The 24,161-nt window shown below is 41.3% G+C and overlaps 1 protein-coding gene and 1 non-coding gene across 8 annotated transcripts in view; one reads left to right on the top strand and one right to left on the bottom strand.

Annotated features, from left to right (window-relative positions):
* FRMD3 (FERM domain containing 3) overlaps nucleotides 1–24,161 on the bottom strand; it is a 283,296-nt gene that overhangs the window by 76,468 nt on the left and 182,667 nt on the right. For all 7 annotated transcript variants that reach the window (XM_077148531.1, XM_077148530.1, XM_077148529.1 and 4 more), the window contains 2 exons: nucleotides 17,244–17,341; nucleotides 10,767–10,890 (listed from right to left, as the gene is read on the bottom strand). In XM_077148531.1, the coding sequence (XP_077004646.1) occupies nucleotides 10,767–10,890; nucleotides 17,244–17,341 (222 nt within the window). The remainder of the gene's footprint in view (nucleotides 1–10,766; nucleotides 10,891–17,243; nucleotides 17,342–24,161) is intronic.
* On the top strand, nucleotides 23,332–23,522 carry LOC143675407 (U2 spliceosomal RNA). The gene has a single exon (XR_013171631.1). It is a non-coding gene; the product is annotated as a U2 spliceosomal RNA (small nuclear RNA).

Genomic DNA, 24,161 nt, shown 5'->3' on the forward strand with positions numbered 1-24,161 from the left:
ATGCAAGGGAGCAGGCTGGGCTGAGATATTTAAAGTAAAGCAAAGCTCATTTTTAAAATAAAAATCCTCAAGTTGGTATCTTTTACTTTGGATTTGACTGCAGACCTCCATGGTGAGGCACAATCTAAAAAAACATGCACAGATAAAGGGTAACTGCAAATGTTCAAACAAAGAAGGGAACTGGTTGAGAACCAATAAAATGTGGAGATTAAGATAGCAGTAGAAACCTCTGAGTTCCCCTGACTTGCCAAAGAAAGAAACCATTAAACGGTTCAGTTTTTCAGGAAGACACTAAGATCAGTAGAAATATTTTCTTTCTCTCTCTCCCCTCAAATCTCCCACTGGACATTCGTTTGTTTCTGGAAAAAAAAAACTGTGTTTGGTAATGGGAAATAATGATATCCTATCCTTTAAATCTGGCATCAGGAAATGTTCTGCTAAGATTGATAGTGTCTCTAATGAGACATTTAGGAGTAAACACCAGTGATTAGTTGAATATTTTTTTAAGGGTTCACAGTTCTCCAAAAATATACTTTTCTCATAAATGAGGTAAGGTCAAGTAATTATGTATTTAGCTATTTATCTCTTGTCTGTCTGTCTCAAAGACTTTAAGCCAAAGAGGAACAATCTCATTAATCCTCCTTTAGCATACCATCAGTTAGTGTACATATACACAAATGGACAGAGTGCCAAGAATGAGTCCTACTGAACAATAACTGTGGAACAAGGTGTTGATTTTGCAGTAATGACCTGGACTGCTTGGAGCACAGCTGGCAGGAAGGGAGTAGGTTTGGAGCTGCCTGACCCACTTGGGTCCATGAATTCCAGAGGTCAACTTATTGGGTTGTAGAAGATCAAAATAATGGTCCTCTTTGTGGAGATGTACAGCTCTCCATTTGAGTTCTATTCAGATTTTGTTTTTGTTTTTGTTTTTTACTGAGGTGAAATTCATAAAACAAAATTAACCGTTTTAAAGTGAACAATTTCAGTGACATTTAGTACATTCGCACATAGGTGTGCAGCCATCACCTCTATCTAGTTTCAAAATACTTTCATCACCCCCAAAAGAAACCCCTGTCCCCATTAAGCAGTCACTCCCATTCTCTCTTGCCCCCAGCCCCTAGCAACCACTAATTTGATATCTGTCCTGTGGATTATTCTCTTCTGACATTTCATATAAATGGAATCATCCAACATGTGGCCTTTAGTGTCTGACTTCTTTCATTTAGCATATTTTTGAATTTCATCTGGGTCATAGCATGCATCAGTACTTATATACTTTCATTCTTTTTTTTACTTTTTTTATGGTTAATTGATTTTTCTAACATTTTTATTGTGAAATATATATACAAAAAAGCAATAAATTTCAAAGTACATTGTAACGTAGTTATAGAACAAATTTCAGAGTTTGATATGGGTTACAGTTCTACAATTTTAGGTTTTTCTTTATAGCTGCTCCAAGACACTGGAGACAAAAAAGAAATATCAATATAATGATTCAGCAGTTACACTCATTTGTTAAATCTTAGCTTCTCTGCTATAATACCACCTTCTCCTGTGATCCTTCTCCCAATTTTTAGGGTTATTTGGGCTATGCCCATCCTAGCTTTTACAAGTTGGAAAGGGGTGTCGATAATATGGGATGGGGGATGGAACTAGTTGACGTTCTGATAGGTAAGCCCCTCTGGGTTTCAGGACTTATCTGGCATAGGAACCTGCGACAGTTTGAATCTGTGGTGGACCCCAGAAAAGCCATGTCCTTTAATCCTCATTCAATATTGCTGGCTGGGAGCTTTTTTGTTCCCATGGAGATGTGACCCACCCAAATGTGGGTTGTAACTTTTGGTTAGATGGCTTCCATGGTGCTGTGACTCCACCCATTTCAGGTGGGTCTTGATTAGTTTACTGGAATCTTTTGAAAGAGGAAGCATTTTGGAGAGAACACAGAGCAACGGCGGAGCCAGGAGAATCAGAGAGTCCACCAACCAGTGACCTTTGGAGATGAAGATGGAGAACACCCCTGGGGGAGCTTCATGGAGTGAGAGGCCTGGAGAGGAAGCTAGGAAACATCACCATGTTTGCCATGTGCCTTTCCAGTTCAGAGAGAAACCCTGAACTGCCTTTCACAGCCTTTCCAGAGTGAAGGTAACCTCTTGTTCATGCCTTAATTTGGACATTTTTGTGGACTTATTTTAATTTGGACATTCTCATGGCCTTAGAAATGTAAACTTGCAACTTAATAAATTCCCATTTTTAAAAGCCATTCTTTTTCTGATGTATTGCATTCTAGCAAATAGCAAACTAGAACAGAATCTATCTGGAAATTGTAAGCTTCTGGGAAGTAATCTTTGCACATAAAACTTCTGTAGAATCTCAGAGAGAACCCTAGGTGTTCTTTAGGGTTAACAGGAATGGTTTTGGTTGGGGGTTGGCAAACTGTGGTAATTAGTGATATCTAGCTGAAGCTTAGGGAACAGTAGCCTCCAGAATAGCCTTTCAACTCTGTGTGAACTCTCTCAGCCACTGATACCTTATTTTGCTATATTTTTTCCTCCTTTTGGTCAAGAAGGCATTATCGAGGCCATGGTGTCAGGGCTCATCCCAGGAGTCATGCCCCACGTTGCCAGGGAGACTTTCATCCCTAGATGTCATATCCCATGTATCAGGGAAGGTAATGATTTTACTTGCAGAATTAGACTTAGAGAATGAAAGGCCACATTTGAGCAACAAAAGAGATCTTTCTAGAAGTAACTCTTAGGCATAACTATAGATAGGCTTAGTTTCTCCATTACTGAAATAAGCTTAACAAAAGCAAGCCTCACGATCAATGGCTTGGCCTATTGACTTGGGAATCCCTAATGTTTGAGATGATTCAGGGGTTTCCCTAGTGGTAAGGCTTAATAGTTCCATATTCTTTTGTCCCGTCCCTCAAGGGACTTTGCCAATACTTTTTAATCATCTGCCCAACATAATCTGGGATGTGTCTAGGTATTACATTAGGCTACACAGAATTATAAGCCTTCATTCCCTTTCTGGGCTCCAGTGTCTGGGTTGTTCAAATGATCTATCCAGACAGGCTGAGTTAGATTATGTGCTATAGAAAATTTAGGTTTTCTAAATAAACCTCTCTTCCTTTGGTCTCACACAGTTGCTTGAGATGATAATATAATGCAATTATCTGTATTTTAAAATACAGATAATGTCCTCCTTACCCCTGTATTCTGATTCACCTTCGTCCAGACCAATCGGCTTTCTTCTTATTTCTAATTAAAGTCTCATCTCTTTTTCGGTTTCTTTAATAGCTGTCTGTCCTTTCTAATGCTTTACTTACAGAGAGACATTCATCTCTAGCATAACCTTTGGAGGCAATTTCTATGCAGAGCATAAGACTGCAAATTTGAGTAACTGCAATGCAATGAGGAAAGATAGTAGCAGTATCCTGGAGACAGGCAGGGACATGACTTTTAGGATAGTAGTGGCTTGGAAAGATAGTAGTGCACTGTGCAAGAAAACTCAGGGTTCAGGTCAAGTTCAGTCACTTCATAGCTGTGAAACCTTGGACAAGATCATTTTTTCAGGCTTCTGCTTCCTTATCTATGAAAGAGGGTAGTCTCAAACTCAGTACCAATGGAGGCAGATGGTTAATTGGCTGAGCAGGGATGGTGGTGATTCAGAGAGCAAATTTTCTTGCAAGGGGGTTCTGTTGCTCCAGCTCCAGCAGGGTGTTGCCACTTAGGGGTCAGGGCCCAGTCTCACGAAATCTCCTAAAACTGAAACTTTATAGGAATGGATTCCATTTGCAAAAAATACTATTATTTGGGCCAAAGAATGCACATCTGAAATAGAGTGTGGTCCAACAGCTGTCCCTTCATAAGTTCCATGTTGGACTCCAAGGGTCCCTCAAGGGTAGTAACTGAGGTTCAAGTTTCTTTGCTTTTGTTTGGGACCTTTGATAGTCAAAGACTATGAATGGTCATTGTAGTAGTCTTTCACTAGTAAATAAGGAGAAGCAAATAAATGTTGCTTCATGAATATTGCTTTTTAGATAAAATCTTTCAAGGTATAAGGACACAGGGGAGTGCTGATGATGAAGGGGACTGCAGCTTGGTAGTGAAGTGGTCCAAGATCACCATATAAGTTGTCCAACACTACTACAGCTCCCAAGCCAGAGTTGCCCTCCAATAAATTTTTGTTGCATGAATAGATGAATGGATAGATGCATGAATGTATGGATGGGTGGACGGATGGATGAATAAATTGTTAAAGTCTCAATGAAATTTCAAAGAGTCTTGGATTGTATGCATAAGTTAGAATCACTTCCTCCTCTCTTCACAGCCATGTTACACCTCAGTGTCATTGCTTATTCCCCTCTTCAAGTCACTTTAGCTAGATCTCACTCGTACAAAAATGTTGATGGCTTGGGCACATACACCATTTACCCCTTGCCTAACACTCCCTGGAAATGCACATGCCTCTGGGCCACATAATTCAAGGATTTAATTTTTACAGGAGGAATATTTTATGACAAATCATTCCATCTTCTTATTCCTCAGAAGGATGTTATAGCAAATAGCAGTAGAAATGAAAACAGATTTGATAGCCTATGAGGGCAAAAGATTATAGAGTTTAGAATGAGGCACTTGGGAAGAGAAAGGATATAGGGAGGGAGAAAGAGATGACAGAAGAGAAACACATCTTAAGAAAGATTGGGGTCGTAAAATAATCTGTGTCTCCTCTTCCTTTTTTATAATAAACACTTCTCAAAACTGCACAGAAGCATTTCCTAAAGGAGCCCTTGTGATCGATTCATTAGAAGCACATAGCAAAACACTTATTTCTAGAAAGCTAGACATTTTTTAAACTAAAAATCCTCTCCAGGAAGCCATGGCACACAATTTGCAGTGAATGTGAGTTCTGAGGACTAGAAAGAGGTAATGGCTCTGTTTAAAAGGCACTCAGCATCATCACCTCTTGCAACACAAACCTGAATGCATTAGATCATTACAGTGGTGGCTAACTGGGTGATTTTTTCTGCTTTTTAAGAGCAAAGAATAAGCTTCATCAGAAATCACTTCACTATCAATTGAGTGTCTGAATACGGTGGCTCAGCAGGCAGAGCTCTCGCCTGCCACGCCGGAGACCCGGGTTCATTTCCAGGCGCCTGCCCATGCAAAAAGAAAAAAAAAAAGCTGATGACCTGTGATTAAGACAATTCCAAATGTCTTTGCCTCTAATGACACATCTGATGAACTGGTGAGAAGACAAAAAGACTGCTGAGTGGTAACTGAAAGAAATAACTGCAGAGAAGCGTATCAGGTTTCCTGACAGTGAAGTCAGCATGATTCCTGATTTTCATTCCCCTCTGAACAACCTCAGGATGAACAGAATAGTTATTTCCCCTAACCCAGATGACCATGATAAGGGCTGTAGAACACAGAAATCAAGAGAACCAAAACAAACAAACAAAAACAGGGAAAACTGTCTACAAGGACTGTGGCAATAACTTCCTCCAGCTGCCAGGGGGCTCTAGAAGGAGGAATACCCTATTTCTAAAGCAGCCCCAGTGCCAGGACCTCATTTCTGCAAACCAAACTCAAATGAAATCTGTAATAAAAAAAGATTCTTTTTTTTACACATAGTTTTGAAAATAAACATGGAGCATGCTGTCTTACAATCATCTACAGAGACAGGAGAGTGAAGATGAAATTGTTCCAGACCTGCTGTGCCACGTGTTAAGAGCAGGAGTCAGCAAACCACAGCCTGAGGACCAAATCTGGGGTGACATCCATTTCGTCAATAAAATTTTCTTTTTACTTATTTACTTGTTATCGTGGTAACACAATACGTCACATAAAATTTGCCATTTTAGCCATTCTTAAATGTACAAATCTGTGGCATTAATTGCTTTTACAGTGTTGTACCATCCCTTACCAAAATGTTTTCATGATCCCAAAGAAAAACTCTGTACCCATTCAGTAATAGCTCCCCTTTCTCCTCTCCTCCAACTCCCTAGTAACTTCTGATCTATTTCCTGTCACTGTGAATTTGCATCTCCTAGGTATTTCATGTAAGTGGAATCATACAAATTTCGTCCTTTTGCGTTTGGCTTTATTTCACTCGACATGACATCTTTAAGGTTCATCCATGTTGTAGCACGTATCAGAACTTAATTCCTTTTTATATCTGAAGAACATTCCATGGTATGTATATTCCACAATTTGCTTATCCATTCACCTGTTGATGGACTTGGCTTGCTTCCACCTTTGAACCATTGTCAATAATGCTACTATGAATATTTGTGTACAACTATGTTTGAGCTCCCTGCTTTCAATTCTTTAGGGTATAGCCTTGGAGAGGAATTGCCAGATCATATGATAATTCTATGTTTAATTTCTTGAGGATCTGCCACACTGTTTCCACAATGGCTACATCATTGGACATGCTCACCAGCATTGCAGGAGGATCATGAAACTTTTATTGAAACACAACCATACCCATTCATTTGTTTGTTATCTGTGTGTACTTTTGCCCTACAAAGGCAGAGTTATGTAGCTAGAACAGAGACCATATGGTCTAAAAATAGTTACCTCTAATTTGGAAGCATCATTCAGCCTCAGTGGGGTTAAGTACCAACATCTGTTCAGTAATCTAAATGGCATATCTCCACGCCCTCTGGTTCACAGGATATTAAGAGTCCCAAAGATGTCTCTTTAAGATCTTACTAAATAAAAATCTATTCGTCAGTGAGATTGTGAAGGCCATACAGAGCTGTTTACCAGATGTTCTGTTAGGATCTCCTTCCCGACACTGGATAGGACTGTACCTCCTTGTGGGTGGGTAGAGCCATGTGACTAGCTCTGGCCAGTGAGCTGTAGGTGGAAGTGACATGCATCACCTCCAAGTGGAAGCAGACCTTCCAGAAGTCTATTTTCCCTTTGGCTCAACAACTAGCAAATTCAAGGCCATGGCTACCGTCAGTGACAATAACGAACAGAGACCCCCAGCTGACTTCTTATAGACACAGAGCAGAACAAGAAATAGTCTTTTTTCATTCTAAACTACTAGCTCTGGGGGCTGTTTGTTTCCTCAGCAAAATCTAGCTTAACCTAACTTATACAGAGATGATCACTAACTGTAATAGGTCAAGTTTACAAAACTTACCCTCCAGTCCAATCAATGATATGGCATATTTAAGGAGGAGAGATGACTTGAGAATGAATTTAAGTCCTCACTTATAAATCTCTTAAACATCTAAAAGAGTCCAAGTGCTTAGACTATGGAAACTCCTACTAAAGTCTTGGTCTTTTCCTATTCTCAACACTTCAAAGCTCCATGGAGTCTCTTTCTCAATTTCCTTCCCTTAAAGAATTCTCTTATCATGTTTGCCTATCAAACTATCTTGGTTCCACTTTTAAGCAGTATGGAAACTCCTGGAGAGGGAATTTTTTATTTCTCCCTGATTTATTGTCTCCCAAGAATCACAGTTTTAGTTCCTTCCTCAGGGAACATGAGAGCAATGATTCTGATCGAGTAAAAGGGCAGGGAGAAGGCTGTGAACCCCTGCATATAAAAAATGCTTATCCCACTGTAAATCATCACCATCATCATCATTATCATCTCTGCCAACATTTCAGAGTCTCTACTGCCATCTCTTTTGTTTATTTTTATTTATTTATTTATTTATTTATTTTGCTCTTCTCATTTTTTTCAATTGGTCTAGAATGCAAGTAAGGAGAAGGAAACTATCGATTGAGCCCCTGACACCCCCCAGAAAGGCCAGCTGGAATCCTCTCAGGAAGTCTCTGTAACCACAGTTCAACAATCACACATCATCCCTTTGCTGTGTGAGAGGGTCCTGGGTGATATGATACCTTTGGATAGTAAGATAGTCACACCCCCTGTGAGAAGGGCTCCTTGCTCCCAGAGTAGTCTCAGTCTCTGTGGCTGGTTTCGCAGCCAACTCCTGAAAGTTCCTTTCCCACCACACTGTCAGCGTCTTCTACTCTTTTGTCCCCCATTCCAACCTAAAATCTCTCTATTGTCGTGATGCACATGGAAATACACAACTAGTTGGGGAGGATGAGCAAACATGCACAGGAAAATATCCCCCAAAACAGTCAGTATTAGTTTCCTACAGCTGCTGGACCAAATGACCACAAATGTGGTAGCTTCAAATATTAGAAATTTATTCTCTCACAGTTCTAGAGGCCAGAAGACTGAAATCAAGGGGTCAAGGGCCAAGCGCTCTCTGAAACCTGTTTGGAAGAAACCTTCCTTCCCTCTGAACTTCTGGCAGTTTGTTGGAACTTCTTGGTGTTTCTTAGCTTGCAGCCGCAGTCCTTCACTCTCGACCTCCATTGTCACATGGCTACCTTTTCCTTTATTATAAGGACTCCAGTCATGTTGGATAAAGGCCGCACCTTACTCCAGGGACCTAATTCATCTACAGTGACCCTATTTCCAAATAAGGTCCCATTCTGAGGGCTAGCACTTTAACACATCTTCTGAGGGAATGCAGTTCAACCCATAACCCTGTCCTTGCAATGCCCCATGGTTTCTAGCTGTTTCATTCTTCAGACATGCAATTCTGACTTCTTCACAAGGACTTCCTACATGTTACAAATGTGTATCCCTACATATGCCACAGAACAGCAGCTTTGATCAAATTATGAAATTTATTTCTGAGATTTGCACACAGCTACTGGTTGATGATCCTCTATATTCCTTGAGGACATGATGATTTCGAGGGACATCAAAAATTCCAGATGCTGACACAACACGCAATGCACACCTTTCTCGTTATTAAAAACAATTTGGAAATCTTTGATTCATCCATTTTCTCGTGGTAGAAATTCAGTGGGTCATCAAATATTGTTGAGATATCTCTCAAGACACTCTTCTTCCAATTTCCTCTATTCCTGTGCTTTGCCCAGTCCCTGTCATCTCCTGTGTGGATGACTGAGATCACTTGCTGGCCCTCCTGCCCCCAGTTTCCCCCTGTGGCACCACTGCTATGGTGAGCCATATGAAACACAAATTTGATTACCTGATTCCCTTCGCCTGCTCAGCACAGTGGGTAAGGGCACAGGTGGTAGCATAAGGCTAGCCAGGTTCCAGCCCTGACTCTGCAACTGACAAACCAGGCTAGCCCTATAACCACTCCAGGTTCCTCCTCTACAGAACAGGACCAGTTTGAATTGATACAAGCAAAGCATCCGGCACAGTGTATGGCATGCAGTAAGTGCTCAATAAATGTTTATTATCATATACTCTGAGCATTTGAGGTCCTAAAAATCCTGGTTATAGATGATATTTTAGATCCCTTCTCCTACAAATTCACACAGTGGATGCGACTCCTTCCAAAGGTCTCACCTCATACTCCCCAGGACAAACCCCTCACTTGGAATATCTGAACTTAGCTCTAGCATACTGCTTTCTCAAAATGTAAAAAGAACAGTCATAGTTTCACTCATTCTCAACAAAGCTTTGCATTAGGAGACAATGCTCTAAAATTATCTAGATATACAGTATGTTTTTTCTAAAATTGGTAGAATTTTTTTTGTTGTCTAATCATCTTTAGCTCGAAGAACAAAGATCATCTCCAAGCTGGAATATGCTGCCACCTTTAATTCCCACATGGACACTCTTCTCAGACTCCCCAGAAGGGGGCGTACATGCATAAAGCAGGGAGCTCAGGCACCCCCTCACATGGGGACAGTTATTTTGTTCCAGGATCCATAATCCAGCGGCACTATTTTATTTATAATTACTAGAGATCCAGAAGATGGAAGCATCTTGGCGCTTTCAGTTCTTCATCAATACTTGCTACAATATCATCCATGCTTGCTATGGTTATTAAAGACAATTTTTTCTGTGATTTACCCAGTATCTAATTCTAGTTACTACAAACAAGAACACCTAAGTTATTTGAATTCCAAATTGGTGCTGATTCCTATGCATGTTTCATTTTCTTCTTGGTAGCCTAGTACAGTGGCAACATCGCATTGTGTCCAAGAGCACAAACTCTCGAGCTCAGGCAGCTAGGATTCAAATCCTGGCTTTGCCACCTACTGTGTGACTTTGGGTGAGTAACTTAACCTCTCTGTGCCTCAGTTTCCTCATTGGTAAATATAGGAATAACTCATAGTGCCTGCCTCCTGAATTGCTGTGAAGATTAAATAAGTTAATAAGTATATGTGGTTGGAAGAGTGTGTGCTACATAGTGAATACTGTCCATGATTTTGCTCTCTTCCACTTCTCCTTTGCAGGCACCAATCATCTTGAAGCTTTGCAGACAAGGAGAGGAGGAGCAGACACTAAATCTTTCATCTTAAAAACAGTGCAGCAAAGGAAATGCTATTGATGAGTTCTGATTAGAGTCAGTGCTTCACGCAATGACCACAAGAGAGGAAGAGGCCATGCAAGATACAAAATGGAAGGGAATATTGTTTTACCACAAGATTTCACTTTAGAAACATAGGGCTATTGGAAATCCATACGCATAATAAAATATATTGTTCTATTAACTCTGATGGCCCATAAACAGCCACCCAGAGAACACCCCACCGTTGAGATTATTCTTTATGGAGGACATTGTGGTGTCAGCAGCACCTTTCCTTGATGGCGCCCAGAAATATTGCTCTGCCACCTGAAAACAGTCTACCCATACATTACAAATAGTCTTTCTTCATAACACGATTTCCACATGCCTTGCAGTAAGAATGCTTTCTCATTTTATTATTTTCACAGATGTCGACCCATATTACCTGAGTTCATTTTTATGAATTTCCACTATTTTTCTTTCCAGCTTCTGTGACTGCTTGGGGAAAATCTCAAACTCACTGATGTAATTCTCATGATGCTCATCAGGATCATAATCACCGAGCTCAGCTGTAACCGGGTAAAGGGAAAGGGAAAGGAAAAGATTAAAAACAACAAGAGGAGAGAGCATGGAGTTGTCTCCTAACCACCCAGGAAAAGAGCTTGGAATAAGGTCACAGCCTACAAAATAAGCTTGTGTCCTTGGAGAGACATGGCCTGGGTGTCTAGAAGCTTCTATTCTAGTTCAGGGCTAGGTGTCTGTGCTTGGGCACTTGTCTGAGGTTCTCTGAACCTTCTTTCCCTCATCTGTATGATAAAGGGACTTAAATCGGTGCTTCTCAGTGGAGGCGTTAATGGCATGTTGGGAGCTGAATAGTTCTTTGTAGTGTCACTTTCCAAAGCACCATAGAATATCAGACACTTCTACCCCTCAAGCACTATATGCTGATGGCATTCTCAATCTGTGACAAAAAAAAACCCCAACAACTCCCCTTGCCCAATACTTCTAAATGCTCCTCAGGACAGGAGGTGGTATCTCCTCTAATTGGGAGCCACTGCATGTTCCTTTCAAGGCTAATATTCTCCAAGAATTCCCTGGCTGGAGCTGCTCTGAGATGTGTGTAAGGTGTAGACTCAATCAACGAAAAATCACAACCTGAGGAGCCCAAGGGGATTGCCTGTAATAAATGGATTGTTCTTCAAATTAAAGAGTGTATATCTAAGCTTGGATGTGCACACCAGATTAAAGGTGCTGCTGATTTTAATAGACAGCATCCCCAGAAAGTCTCATAGGATAGAAAGAAAGAAGTGCTTGCACATCTCTGAGCATTCTGAGGGCCCAGGGGAGGTAGGTCCATGGACCACAGCCTGGAGCAGCTAAGGTGGTGTTCTGGCAGTAGAAATACTTTTTAACATTCTACAAACTTCCTAAGGAAATGAACCAGAAGGACAAGAATCTCAGGCAGAAAGAGGTAATATGGCAGAGGGGAGTAGACTAAAGGTGGTGGGAAAATTAGATTAGGAGAACCTTATGACCACCATTATTTTAACGTATGGTCAAAACCAGTATACCTTGAACACATCTGCAAAATCACAACCAGTTCTGTAATTTGTATCAACTGTCCTTTCATTGTTGAATCATCTAAGGACTGCAAAAGGGCAAAACTCAGGAAAAGAAAGCTATTGGTAGCTTCAATAGAGTTCAAATTACAAAGTCCTTAGAATAACCTATTACATACACGACACGAGGAAGGGCTTTTAAAATAAGACGCAAGAAAACATCAACCATGGGGTTAAAATGGATTAATTTGATCTATCAAAATTAAAATGTTTGGGCTTATTGAAGGACACCATAGTTAAAGTAACAGGGTGGGATGACAAGCTGAGAGAAAACAGTTACAACATCTAAAGCTGAAAAGGGCTAACTTCTAGCATGAAGAAGAATCTCCCATAAATCAATAAGGAAATAAGCAGAAAGACAAACAGAAAAATGGTTAAAAGATATGAAAATGGTCAAAAACAATGCATGGAAGAGGGGACTCAAAGGGCTAGTACATGAAGGCTAGTACATGAAGAGATGCTCAATTACTCATTAGTAATCAGGGAATGCAAACCAAAACAAGTTACCTTTTTACTTCTACATGTCAGCAAAAATTTAGAAAATTGGATAATGCTATGCATTGGCAAAGAGGTGGAAAATGGAAATACTTGCGCACCGCTAGGGGTATTCTAGAGAGTAGAGTACTTCTACAGAGCAAGGTGAAAGCATTTAATCAAATATTCTAACGGAGCAATCCTCTTTCCAGACATCTAGTCTAGAAAATCTCATGGTCCATAAAAGGATATGCTTAGTTAGGTAGAAGGCAACTTGGATGTTCACTGTTGATGGGATAGATCTCCCATCTCCCTGTAGATGGGAGATGCCCACTACAGGATACTCTGTAGCACCTAAAAGCAACAAAATGGATGTATTCCCAACCTTATGGATAGATCTCAAAAACAGTGTTCTTAACATAAAAAGGAGGGAATAAAATGGACTCCATAGCTCAATATAATTTATGAAATTTAAAAATACATCCCTCAAATACAAAATAATCCTAATAATTATATAAGGACATACACAAAATCAAAGATATATATCTACCCAAGTGTTGCCTATGGGAACAGAAGTAGAAAATAATGAGAAAAAAAAAGGGAACTCAATGAGTCAATCAATAGATGGGCCTAAAGAGACCAATCATGCGAGTGGGTCATCAACTGATGATTAATTCAACCCTCTGTAGCTAAGTTCCAGAAGAAGCACAGACACATATGTGTACACACAAACACACACATCCCTGTGAGCTGCCTTTGGATATAAAAACTTAGACGATGACATAACCAATGCTCCCATTTTCTAGAGGTAATGAACTGCCAATAAGAAACTGTGTCATCTTCCACGGAAATGTTAGTTTGCAGAGTGGTTGGTAAAGGAGGGTTTTACTTGGGAGGTAGGACACTTCTCTTTCCAGGAAATCTTGATGTGCAAGGGACTTGCACTATGAAAAACTGCTAGAAAGTAGCCTGGCAAATACCAGCAAAGTCAGAGAAAAAACCGCCCTGGGAACCATCCAATGTTAATGCCTCCTCCTTCAAATGCCCTAGTCTCTTGACCATTAAAATATATCTTTAGCTCTGACTCCAGTTCAAAGAGAAGACAGTTTTTTCTTTTTATATGATTAAGGACTTCTAACTCTTCAATTTTGGCTTTTCATACTGAAAGGAGTTTGGTATGCAGCTTGTGGTTCTCTCTCCCACACAAGCCCTGAGATGGGGATGGGGGTGGGGGGAGCTGTGACAAATAGCATACACAGTGAGTGGCTTATGGTTTGAAATAGGACCTAGCACTTTTCTAAGAGAAACTGTCAGAAAAATCTGGATGGTTTGAGGCACAAAGGTGCGGTGGCCTCAGGTCATGTAAAATAAAGGGGAAGCTAGGTGACAGCATTTCCTCTGGTTTGGAGAGGATGCATTCCAAAAGAACTAGAGATACAGGGTGTAACAGCTCCAGTATCAACTCCTTCAGAATCCTTCCTGGCCCACTCTCATTGGCTCAGGGGCCCCACCCTAAGGTCTCTCCTAACACCCCATGTTCCCCTCTATCTAGCCATTAACACATCATCACACTTGCCTGCTTAACTGTCTCGCTTCTCATGGGGACTTTATATTTCACATTGCAGCTGCTCAATAAATGTTTGGAGAACACACTGACAAATAAATGAATGAGGTGGTGAATACCTTCCCAGCAGGCAACCAGCCACTCTTTTTCCCAAGTACAGACAGAAAAAGCATCCACCAGTGCAATTTAGGCAAGTGTCCTGAATTAACATATTTATTGGAGAAGCCTCTGTGAGCTCTGCACAGGGACACTACAGTGACAAAAGGGTAAACAAAATCTTACTCCCATGAAGCTTAGTCTCTACATAAGGGAAAATGCAAAGTGAATTCAAAAACAGCTCAACAAATAATTTCAGATATTAAGTGCTGAAAACAGCAGAACAGAGGATTGTGATAAAAACTGCTGTGCAGGAGAAGGATTGCATGAGATAGAGCAGTCTTGGAAGATTTCTTAGAGGAAATGACATTTCTATGGGATTCTGACTATTTAGAAGGACCTAAAACATTCACAGGGGTTGAACGCATCAGGCAGAGCAGAAAGAAAGTGCATCATCCCTCCATTTTACTGTTTCATAAAGATTTTTACCCAGCAGGATATATATAGAGAGCCCTAGGATTTTGTGTGTTTGTAGTTTCGAAGGAAAATAGAGATCATATATTTACTATGTTCACTTTATTCAGTGCATGCAGGTGGCACAACTCTGGGTGACTGACAGTATTTTATATACTCACAATATCCTGAAGCTTAACACATGCTCCTTAAAATGGCTTTAGCAAACAAGACTCCAGTGAAAAGCCATACTGCTCACACTTTCTAATTGTTTACTCCTTATTCCCTATTCCTCTCTGTAAGACTAAGTGGTTCTGACAAAGTAGATCTTCACCTGCTTTTATAAACGATCTCCTGAGGTGCTGAAGGATTCCCCCCAATGCTTTTACTGGAGTCATCACAAATAACCCATAGACATTACTGCATTTTATAGCCAAAAAGTCGGCCAGTCCATTTCCAATTCTACTTTCTCCACAGCATCTAACCTGGTGCGTGTGGTGAGGGACAATAGCAGCGAAGGATAAAATAGGGCCTTCTCTTCTGAAAGGGGCCTTTGCAGCTTTATTTCAAACATAAAACAGGATGGAGACCATTCCATTAGAGATCCACACTGAGTTTGTCCATGGGGAACTGACAATAATTCATAATGCCTAAATGCATTCTGAAGTCCTCAGATGCCAGTCTGTTGCTTGGACTCGTATTGAGTCCCTGTTCCCTTATCTAAGATAGTGGGCCCTTAACTAGAACTTTGCAATCTTCTGGCTGAAGGAAGAGAACTGCAGGGTTTAACATCCGTGCTCTCAGATGTGGAAGGGGCAGCTTTCAGAAGCACACACTCCAGGCTGGGGCAGATGGAACTCACTCCCTTATCACATTATCACTGTAGTTCTGAATACTTTAAGAATGGATATCCCCAAGGCGGCACTCCTGATACAATCTGATACCGAGGACGAGATTGCTTCCAGGGAAAGGAAAAAAGAAGAGAACACACACGGCCATTTCAGAATTCTCAGAGACCTCATCCCTGGAAAGAGGATCGGAGGAACAGCACAGAGTATCCACCATGGACAGGGACAGGCAACAGTGAAATGCCCAGAGTAGGATGGGTTTCTCTCTTAGGCAGTGAATGAAAACTTATTCCCTGATTTATGATAAGTCACTATGATCCACCTATGACCTGCTGTAAACTCCTCTGTTATTCTAGAGTCTTAAAATTAATATGTCTACTGGGTAATCTCAATCTGTGTGTGTGTGTGTGTGTGTGTGTCTTTCTCTGCCTCCTTCCTCTACCTCCCCTCCCTCACCTCTCCTCCTCCTCTGCTTTCCCCTGCCTTCCAACACATAAGTATGTCATTCATACTCATGGTGCAATGTCTGCATCACTTGGGGACCTAAAAAAGCCCCTGTGACTAGCTGTCTCCTGAATGTTCCCCAGGAGAACAAGAACACTTGTCAGTCTTTACCTGGGTGCTGGTGCATCACCAGGACAGTGGGTGGCCCTGGAGGTCCCGTCGCTCAAACCAGGGTCCTTACAGGTGGAAAATATCCAGAAGACAGCTCTGGTTCAAATGCACTTGCTGGTCTCCCCACCCTATAAGGCTTTTTCAACCCGAAATATAATGGCCTGCACTGTCCCTGACCGGTGCCTGCTAGCCCATGAAATCTTTGCACAGTCAGCCAAGGATTTATCATCTCCATTTGATAGATGGAGAAAAAAGAAGCTCTAAGAGCTGAAATAACCTGCCTGTGGTAAGGGAAGTAGAATTCAAATTGAGGTCCATGGGCTGTGAAGCTGGGGATCCCCTCACCACATTATGTGGCTGGAAAAGCTGAGAACTAGAGGTAGTAAATACGCACAGATCATTATGGGTTGAATCGTGCCCACAAAGACAAGCTCAAGTCCTAACCCCCAGACCTTTGGATATGAACCTATCTGTGAATGGGATCTTTGAGGATGTTATTAATTAAGGCAGGTCTTAATCCAATGCAACTAAAGTTCTTATAAGTTGAGGAAATTTCAACTCAGGAGTAGGAGACAAAAGGAGACAGACAGACATGTAATGGAGACAGAGATTACGTAATGGACTGCCAGTAAGTCATTCAGTATCAGAACACTACAGACATCAGAGAAAGCATGGTCCTACTGACACCTTGATTTTGACCTCTTGGCCTCCAAAGCCATGAGCCAATAAATTCCAGTTGTTGGAGCCCATCATATGTTAATTGCAACAGAGGTCCCGGCAAACTGAAGACATATACGTACGCACACATATGGATGTGCGTATGAAAATATTACCAAGGGTGCCCTGCTGTTTGACACCTACTTTCCTAGTCATAGTTTTCCCTCTTTCAGTAGCCCACTAGGCCCCCACCTGGTGATATGAATTCAAATCAGAGCCTACTTCACACCACACCAGCCAGTGCATATGAAAGAGAGATGCTGAGCTCAATGGTCTGTCCAGGGCCTTTGCTTTGGCAGCCGCTCCCATGAAAGACAGGGAAGCCCAGCCTTCTACCCAGGCACTGCTGGCTTGGAAGGGAAGATGAGGAGAGGCTTTATTGCTGAGCCACCAGCCCTAGCTGATCTCAAGCCACAGACAGTGGCAAGGTGTGCACAGGTGATGGAGGAAGGGGGGCTTTGACCAGCCAAAGCCTTGCAAGCAACTTCCTGCAGCTCAGGCTACTAGGGGGCTAGGTGAGCTGTGGCTACACTTACCTTGAACGATGCAGGCACCCAGGTAGGCAGCATCTGAAAAGGAGCACAGCAGTCGACCATGGAAAATATCTCTTTTAACTTGCAGGTACAAAAGGTACCTGTAATGCAAAAGGAGAAATAGTTGTCCTGAGTTTTGGATGAAGCAGAGGATGCTTCATGCTTTAGGCATTTATGTCTCCAGGGCCCTGCCAGCTCTAAGGAGTGACTTACACACACCAAGCCCCTTTTGGAGCAAGCAGGGGAAAATTGAGAGGGGTCTTCTGAATTCAGAAAATCAGAAGCGTCAGTGACAGAGCAGATCTTAGGAGCTTCCAAAGCTGGACGGGCTTGGCCTTACTGAAGAGGCATGAGCTGGGGGCTAAGGACCGCCACCAGGGCGTGTCATCCCACATGATGACACTCACAGCCACCATCACCACCACCTGCATCCCAGGTACTTTTGCCCAAGTTCCTTAAAAGTCTGTTTGAAATAGAAGAGCTGGAAAATGGATTCAACCAATATACCAAGACCAGCGCCACAATTTCTCAGGGGGCACACTGGCTCATGTAACTCTGTCTCAAAGAGCCGTGGTTATGAGGCCACAAAGCCAACTTATTCACAACTAGAGCTGTGATCTGCTTAGTGTCCTCTCCCTCTGCCCAGGGATGGCAAACACAAATGTCTCCAGAGGCCAAGCAAGCTCGTTAGTGAGCTGACATAAGGGGGCAGTGGGAGGTAGAGAATGGAAAGCAGCCACTCTCTCTAAAGGGGTCAGCCACCACGTAGCTCCAGTCCAGAGCCAATGTGGGGCAAAGCAGGCCAGATGTGACAAGCTCATATGGAAAATAGCTGTATTTTCAAATGCATTTCAAATATTGCCATACATCTTACTTTATAAAAACATCGTGGCCCCAAACACAAAGGGCACGTGGGCTCAATCGGCCGAGGGGCCGCCAGATGGCAAACTCCAGCTCAGGCTCATCTTGTCACTCTCTTTTCTGGTCCCCCACACTGGTCAAGTCCTCTTCAGATTTCTTTCTTAGCCATGTTAATTTTTCTCATTTAATTCTGCAGGCCTGGGATCTATCGTTTCTGACTAACGTAATTTTGCAGATGTGTCCACAATTTCTTTGGGGTTTATTTTAGTGCGTAGCTCTCAGAGACCAAGTTTAGATTTTTTTCTTGCCATGTTCCTGGCACCTCACAATTGGTCCTGGTCCCTCCTTCTATTGCTTAAATACATTTGGTCATCATCCAGCCTTGTGAAGAGCAAAGCATGGACTCCCCATTTTAGAGGCAAAGAAATGGAGAATGAGAGAGGGTGATTAAGTGGCTAAGGTCACAGAGGTGTTGCTGTCCCAGAGGGCTGGTGTTCCCCTTTCTAGGGAACTCTGAAAGCTGATTATATTCCTGGAGGACTCCAGGGGCCCCCTGATGTTTTGATTGAATGAGTCTTTATCTTACATCTGGGTTATGCACTGCACTAGACCCCAGGCATTCCAGGAGACCCACATGATACCCTCTCTGTCTAAATTTCATAGGGAATTTCATGCAGGGGATAAAGGCAGTCCTTAATAAATAAATAAATGGAGTTTCATATGCATTTTGTCAGAGGAATAACATTGTATTTACTAGGTAAGAGCCTAGACTAGCTCCCTAGACTAGTTTCCCCCAAACTTTAATGAGCACATGGCATACCTGGAGATCATGTAAAAATGTGCATCCTAATTCAGTAAATCTGAGCTGGGGTCTGAGATTTCCCTATTTCTAATAAGCTCCCAGGGGATGCTGTTGCTGCAGATGCAGGGACCATATTTTGAGTAATAAGGTTCTAAACCAGCAGTTCTCAACCCTGATTGCACATTGCAATCACCTGTGTGAGCTTTACAACACTATCCATGGAATGGGCTGCCCCAGACCCAATTAAATCAGAACTGGGTCCATATAAAAACTCATATACGAATGTTCACAGCAGGTTTATTCATAATAGCTAAAAAGTGGAAACAAACCACATGTCCAACTGATGAATGAATAAATAAAATATGGTATATCCATAAAATGGAATATTACTTGGCAATGCAAAAAAATAAAGTACTGATGCAGGGATCAAATGCAATGTGGATGAACCTCGAAAATATTATGCTAAGTGAAAGAAGTTAGACACAAAAGGCAATACTGCATGACTCCTTTTATATGAAATATTCAGAATAGGTAAATCCATGGGCACAGAAGGTAGATTACTGGTTGTTTTGGGCTGGGGACAAGAGGGAATAGGGAGTGACTGCTAATGGGTTTGGGGCTTCTTTTTTTATTAGTAGTACTGTCATTTCTTTAATTAGCGAAGTTGTACATTTATAGAAAAATCATGCAAAAAATACCACATTCCCATATAACTCCCTATTGTTGACAACTTTGCATTAGTGTGATATCTTTGTTATAACTGATGAAAGATATTAAAATACTACTGTTATCTATAGCCCACAGTTTACATTAGGTGCATTTTTTTCCACATCTCACACTATTATCAACACCTTTTAATAGTGTTGTACATTTCTTATAATTCTTGAAGGAACGTTTTTATATTTGTACATTGTCCACAGCAGGGCTCAATATCATTACAGTCCCATGTTTTATCTTCGAACTTTCCTTCTGGCTTCACACATGACCCAAAACTTTTCCTTTCAACCACATTCACAAACATCCTTCAGCGCTGTTAATTACACTCACAATAAAATGCTACCGTCACCACTATACAGTATAGGGTTTCTTTATGGAGTGATGAAAGTGTTCTGGAATAGGACAGTGGGTGATGGAGCCACATCTTTACAAACAAACTAAAGATCACTGAATCTGCACACTTTAAAAGGATGAATATTAGGATATTTGAATTATATCTCAATAAAAATAAATCACATGAGAAAAAATAAATTTCCATTCAAGTAATGTGGTTTTTATGTGTATGCCCACTGGTCCTAAACTATCCACTAAAGGCATATTCAATGCCTGCCATATCCTACACAGAAACCCAAACTCTTGGCTTCTAGGAAGGACTGAATTCCCACACGTGCTAGAGGTTGTGTTCGTGCGCACAAGAGAAGTAAGAAACGATTTTCCCATTGGTGACACAGCAACATTCACAGTACGTGGAATGTTGGAGAACGATGCCCAGGCACTGTCACTCTTCCCTGAACAAGGCATACATCTAGTCATCCAGGCAGACCGTAACTTCCAAGCCACAGTTGGGTTTGAGTCTCTGACAGCTCCCGTGTGTGGTCATTGAGGGAGGATCCGGTGGCCCAAATCACCTGGGCGTGCCTTGGATCCTGCTGCTTCTGACACTGACCTCAGGAACCCTCCATCCCACATCACTGATATTACCAAACAGGCTGTGTGACTGGTTTGCGTCCACTGCTAATAAACATATGTTAGTGGCAAAAATTGATCTGAGACTTGCCGAAATTGATCTGAGACTTGCTTTCATTGCAACATTCCACCAATCAGCGAGGTGGGAGGGAAGGAAATCTATATAGCCTTCCCTACCCTTAACTATTGCTGGCTACCAATTCCATTCAAGGAGGCTTTTTTTTTTTTAATATGAAACGCTTCACGAATTCTCTGTATTGTTCCAATTTTAGTATTTGTGCTGCCAAAGCGAGCACAAATGGGGTGCTTTTTTTTTTAGCATGGGCAGGAACTGGGAATCGAACCCAGGTCTCTGGAATGGCAGGCGAGAACGCTACCTGCTGAGCCACAGTGGTCTACCCTCAAGGAGGCTTTTCAAAGTCCAAATGGCCTTACAGCAGCGGTTCTCTAATTTTAATGTACTTTAAAATCACCTGGAAGTCTTTTTAAAAATACAGATTCCTGTGCCTCAACCCTGGAGTTTCTGATTCAGTAAATCTGGGGCAAGGACCAAGAATTTGTATTCATAACAAGTTCTCAGGTGAAGCTGATGCTGCTGACCCGGGAACCACACTTACAGGAGTATGGCCCGAGACTAATGACAATACCAAGGCCACACAAAAGCTTGCAATGATCACAACTCTCCTTTCATGAGGACTGTAAACTATCAGGCCAACTGTGGCAAGGTTTCTTTTCTACTTGCTGGAATATATGCACTGAATACAAAAGCATTAGTTTCTAGTTTTTGATGAGGTTAATAGTGAAAAACAGTTTCATATAACTATCCACTCATGAAGGAAAGGTCTGGCTTCTAATCCCATAATCCAGATGTCTAGTTTGACAGGAGCTTCTTGAGAAAAAAAAAAAAAATCAGCCTTCATAACCACCTCGCTGGACTCCTTGCTTGTATCAATGACCTCCAGAGATAATCACCGATTTCTTGTGGATCCACTGAGCCTTATAGATGGCTTCAGGTACAGGGTACTCATTTTTTAAATAACAATAGTTGCCACTGCCAAATAATAATACATCTTCCTTTAATATCACGCCTGCATGAGAGGATTAAGCAACAGAAACACAAGAGGATTTGGGGCATAAATTACACTACCTCCATTAATGATATTACTTCTCTACAATATCATTGAGCATGAATTTAAAAACGGTTCTTCCTGGAAAAATAAAAACCAGCATACTTCTGATTACATTTGGTTGTTTATGACATTTAAAAAGCTCCAGCAATCTAAAGGACTGTAAGGCTACTGTTCAAACAGATAGATAAAGAGAGAATAATAATCACACAAATAATCTATTTTTGTGTGAATAATTTTGCTGTGTTTTTCTTTTAAACCTGTCTTTTTCTCCGTTTCTTTATTTCAAAGCAGGGTCATGAATATGACTTTAACTTCTCATATTTTAAATTCTTTTCAATTTTTAGATTAATCTTAAGTAAAATAATGTCATCAAACAAGAAAAACTAAATGTTTTCAAATTAAGGGTATAAAAAACCACAAATATCTGGGGCATTCCACAGCTCATAAATTAGTTTTGCATTCTAAGGACTGTGTTGTTTATAAAAAAGAAAACCAGCAACATTTTCACCTATATAAGAGCAGGACATTGTCTTAATTTCCTTTGGAAACAGCAAAATGTTCACAATATTCCAGGATTCATGCCTTGGCTACTTAGCCAAGGGCAGTGGAACTCGAACAGATTCAATCAAGAAGGGTCTAACTAGGGTTATTAACTCAAACTTTGAATTCTTTTACTTTCAAATGGTACTTTTCTCAACAACAACAAAAAAGGATTAAATATTTTTATCCTTCAGACAAGATCAAAAAAGAAAACAAAAACCAAAGTGAAACATTTTGGCATATGATCAAATAATACCTTCTTAATTACACTGTTAGCATTTTCCCAGACTGCAAGACAAATCTCAATCTCTCTCTCCCCACCCCACCCCCATCTCTCTTTCTCTCTCTCTGTCCTCCAGTCCCTGGGCTATGCAGATAGCAGGAACTGATCAAATAAATGAATAAATTATTCAAGCAAAATGCAGGCCAGGGTCACATGTTACATGATTGCATTTGTATGAAATGTCCAAAATAGGCAAATCCATAGAGACAGAAAGTAGATTAGTAGTTGCAAGGGGAAAGGGGAAATGGGGAGTGACTGCTTATGGATATGGATTTCCTTTTGGGGTAATAAAAATGTTCTAGAACTACACAGTGATGATAGTTGCACAACATCATGGATACATTTCAGGAAATGAATTGTATGCTTTAAAATGGTTGAAATGGTAAATTTTATCTAAAAAAAAAAATGCAGGTCAGTTGCAAAACACTAACCACCACTTACAATGTCCATTATCTGTGCAACCCTCCTTCCCACCTTCCCCTCTCCCCCCACTCTCCAGCACAAACCTCCACTAAATGGCTGTGGGCAAGTTAATAATAGAGAACAGGAACCATCTGCTCACCGCCAAAGTCACCTCTACATCACAAAGGTCAAGCTGAACCAGAGACCTGAGAGGTGAAAGAAAGCAAAACTTCCAAGAACCCAGACCTTCCCCCTGCAAATGATGATCAGGGAAAATTGCATTTGCTTTTCTGTTGCATTTGCACCTATGTAGATTATTTTGAGAAATGACTGCACATGGGGATTTCTCTGATCACATAAATCAGAGTCACATCAAGAATTAGGCCACACATCGCTTCTCGGCCTTTTGGCTAAGATCAAGTGTAGTATCTGTTCTTATCAGCTTAATATCTGACACGTCCTCTAACTGAGGACAAAATATTAAACGGATTTTTGGAGCAGGGAGATGGAATAGGAGCTTGCCCCATCCACTCCGCGCATCGACCTGGTATTGCAGTATCTCCAGGAATGGTGCATCCCTTGTGAGGGAAACATGCGTTGGTTCAAAATGTAAGCTTTAAAGTTGGCATCGTCGGTTATCTCTTCGTGTTCTCGCTCCTGATCTGTTTCTCTATTCCCAGCTGTTCTACTGAGGGCTTCAGGATTTTCTGTCCTGTGTATATGCTTGGTTTTCTTCCACTCTCTATGCTGGGCAGCACCTGGCTGTTACAGATGGCTCTCTAAGCTATTAACTGAACTACTGGTTTCATTACTTGTTACCTCTGTTGCTAACTGAGATCACTGTTTCTGTAAAATTCTAAAATATTAAAAAAGAAAAAAAAAAAGAAAAAAGAATTAGGCCACACAACAGCTCTCTTTTTACCACTGAATTGGCCCACCCAGGATCCTGCTTAGCAACTTTTGCTGAGGTTGTTCAAGGAAGCAAAGGCCCCAGAAAGGGGACTGAAGGTGGCCCCAGCAGAGGGAGGTGAGAAAGGAGAAGGTCAGAGGACTGGACAATTCTGGAAGAAGAGTTGGGCTCAGAGTCTACAAATAGTCATTTAGCAAGTGAAATGCGTAATGACCTAAGCAGTCCATTGCAGCAAGTGATCTTTCCCCTTCCAGAACAGCTTAGATGCAAAAGACAGGCCCTACCCACTGCACTAGCTAGGAATTTGCCC

The sequence above is a fragment of the Tamandua tetradactyla genome, chromosome 2, assembly GCF_023851605.1.
Source record: "Tamandua tetradactyla isolate mTamTet1 chromosome 2, mTamTet1.pri, whole genome shotgun sequence".
Classification (NCBI taxonomy): Eukaryota; Metazoa; Chordata; class Mammalia; order Pilosa; family Myrmecophagidae; genus Tamandua; species Tamandua tetradactyla.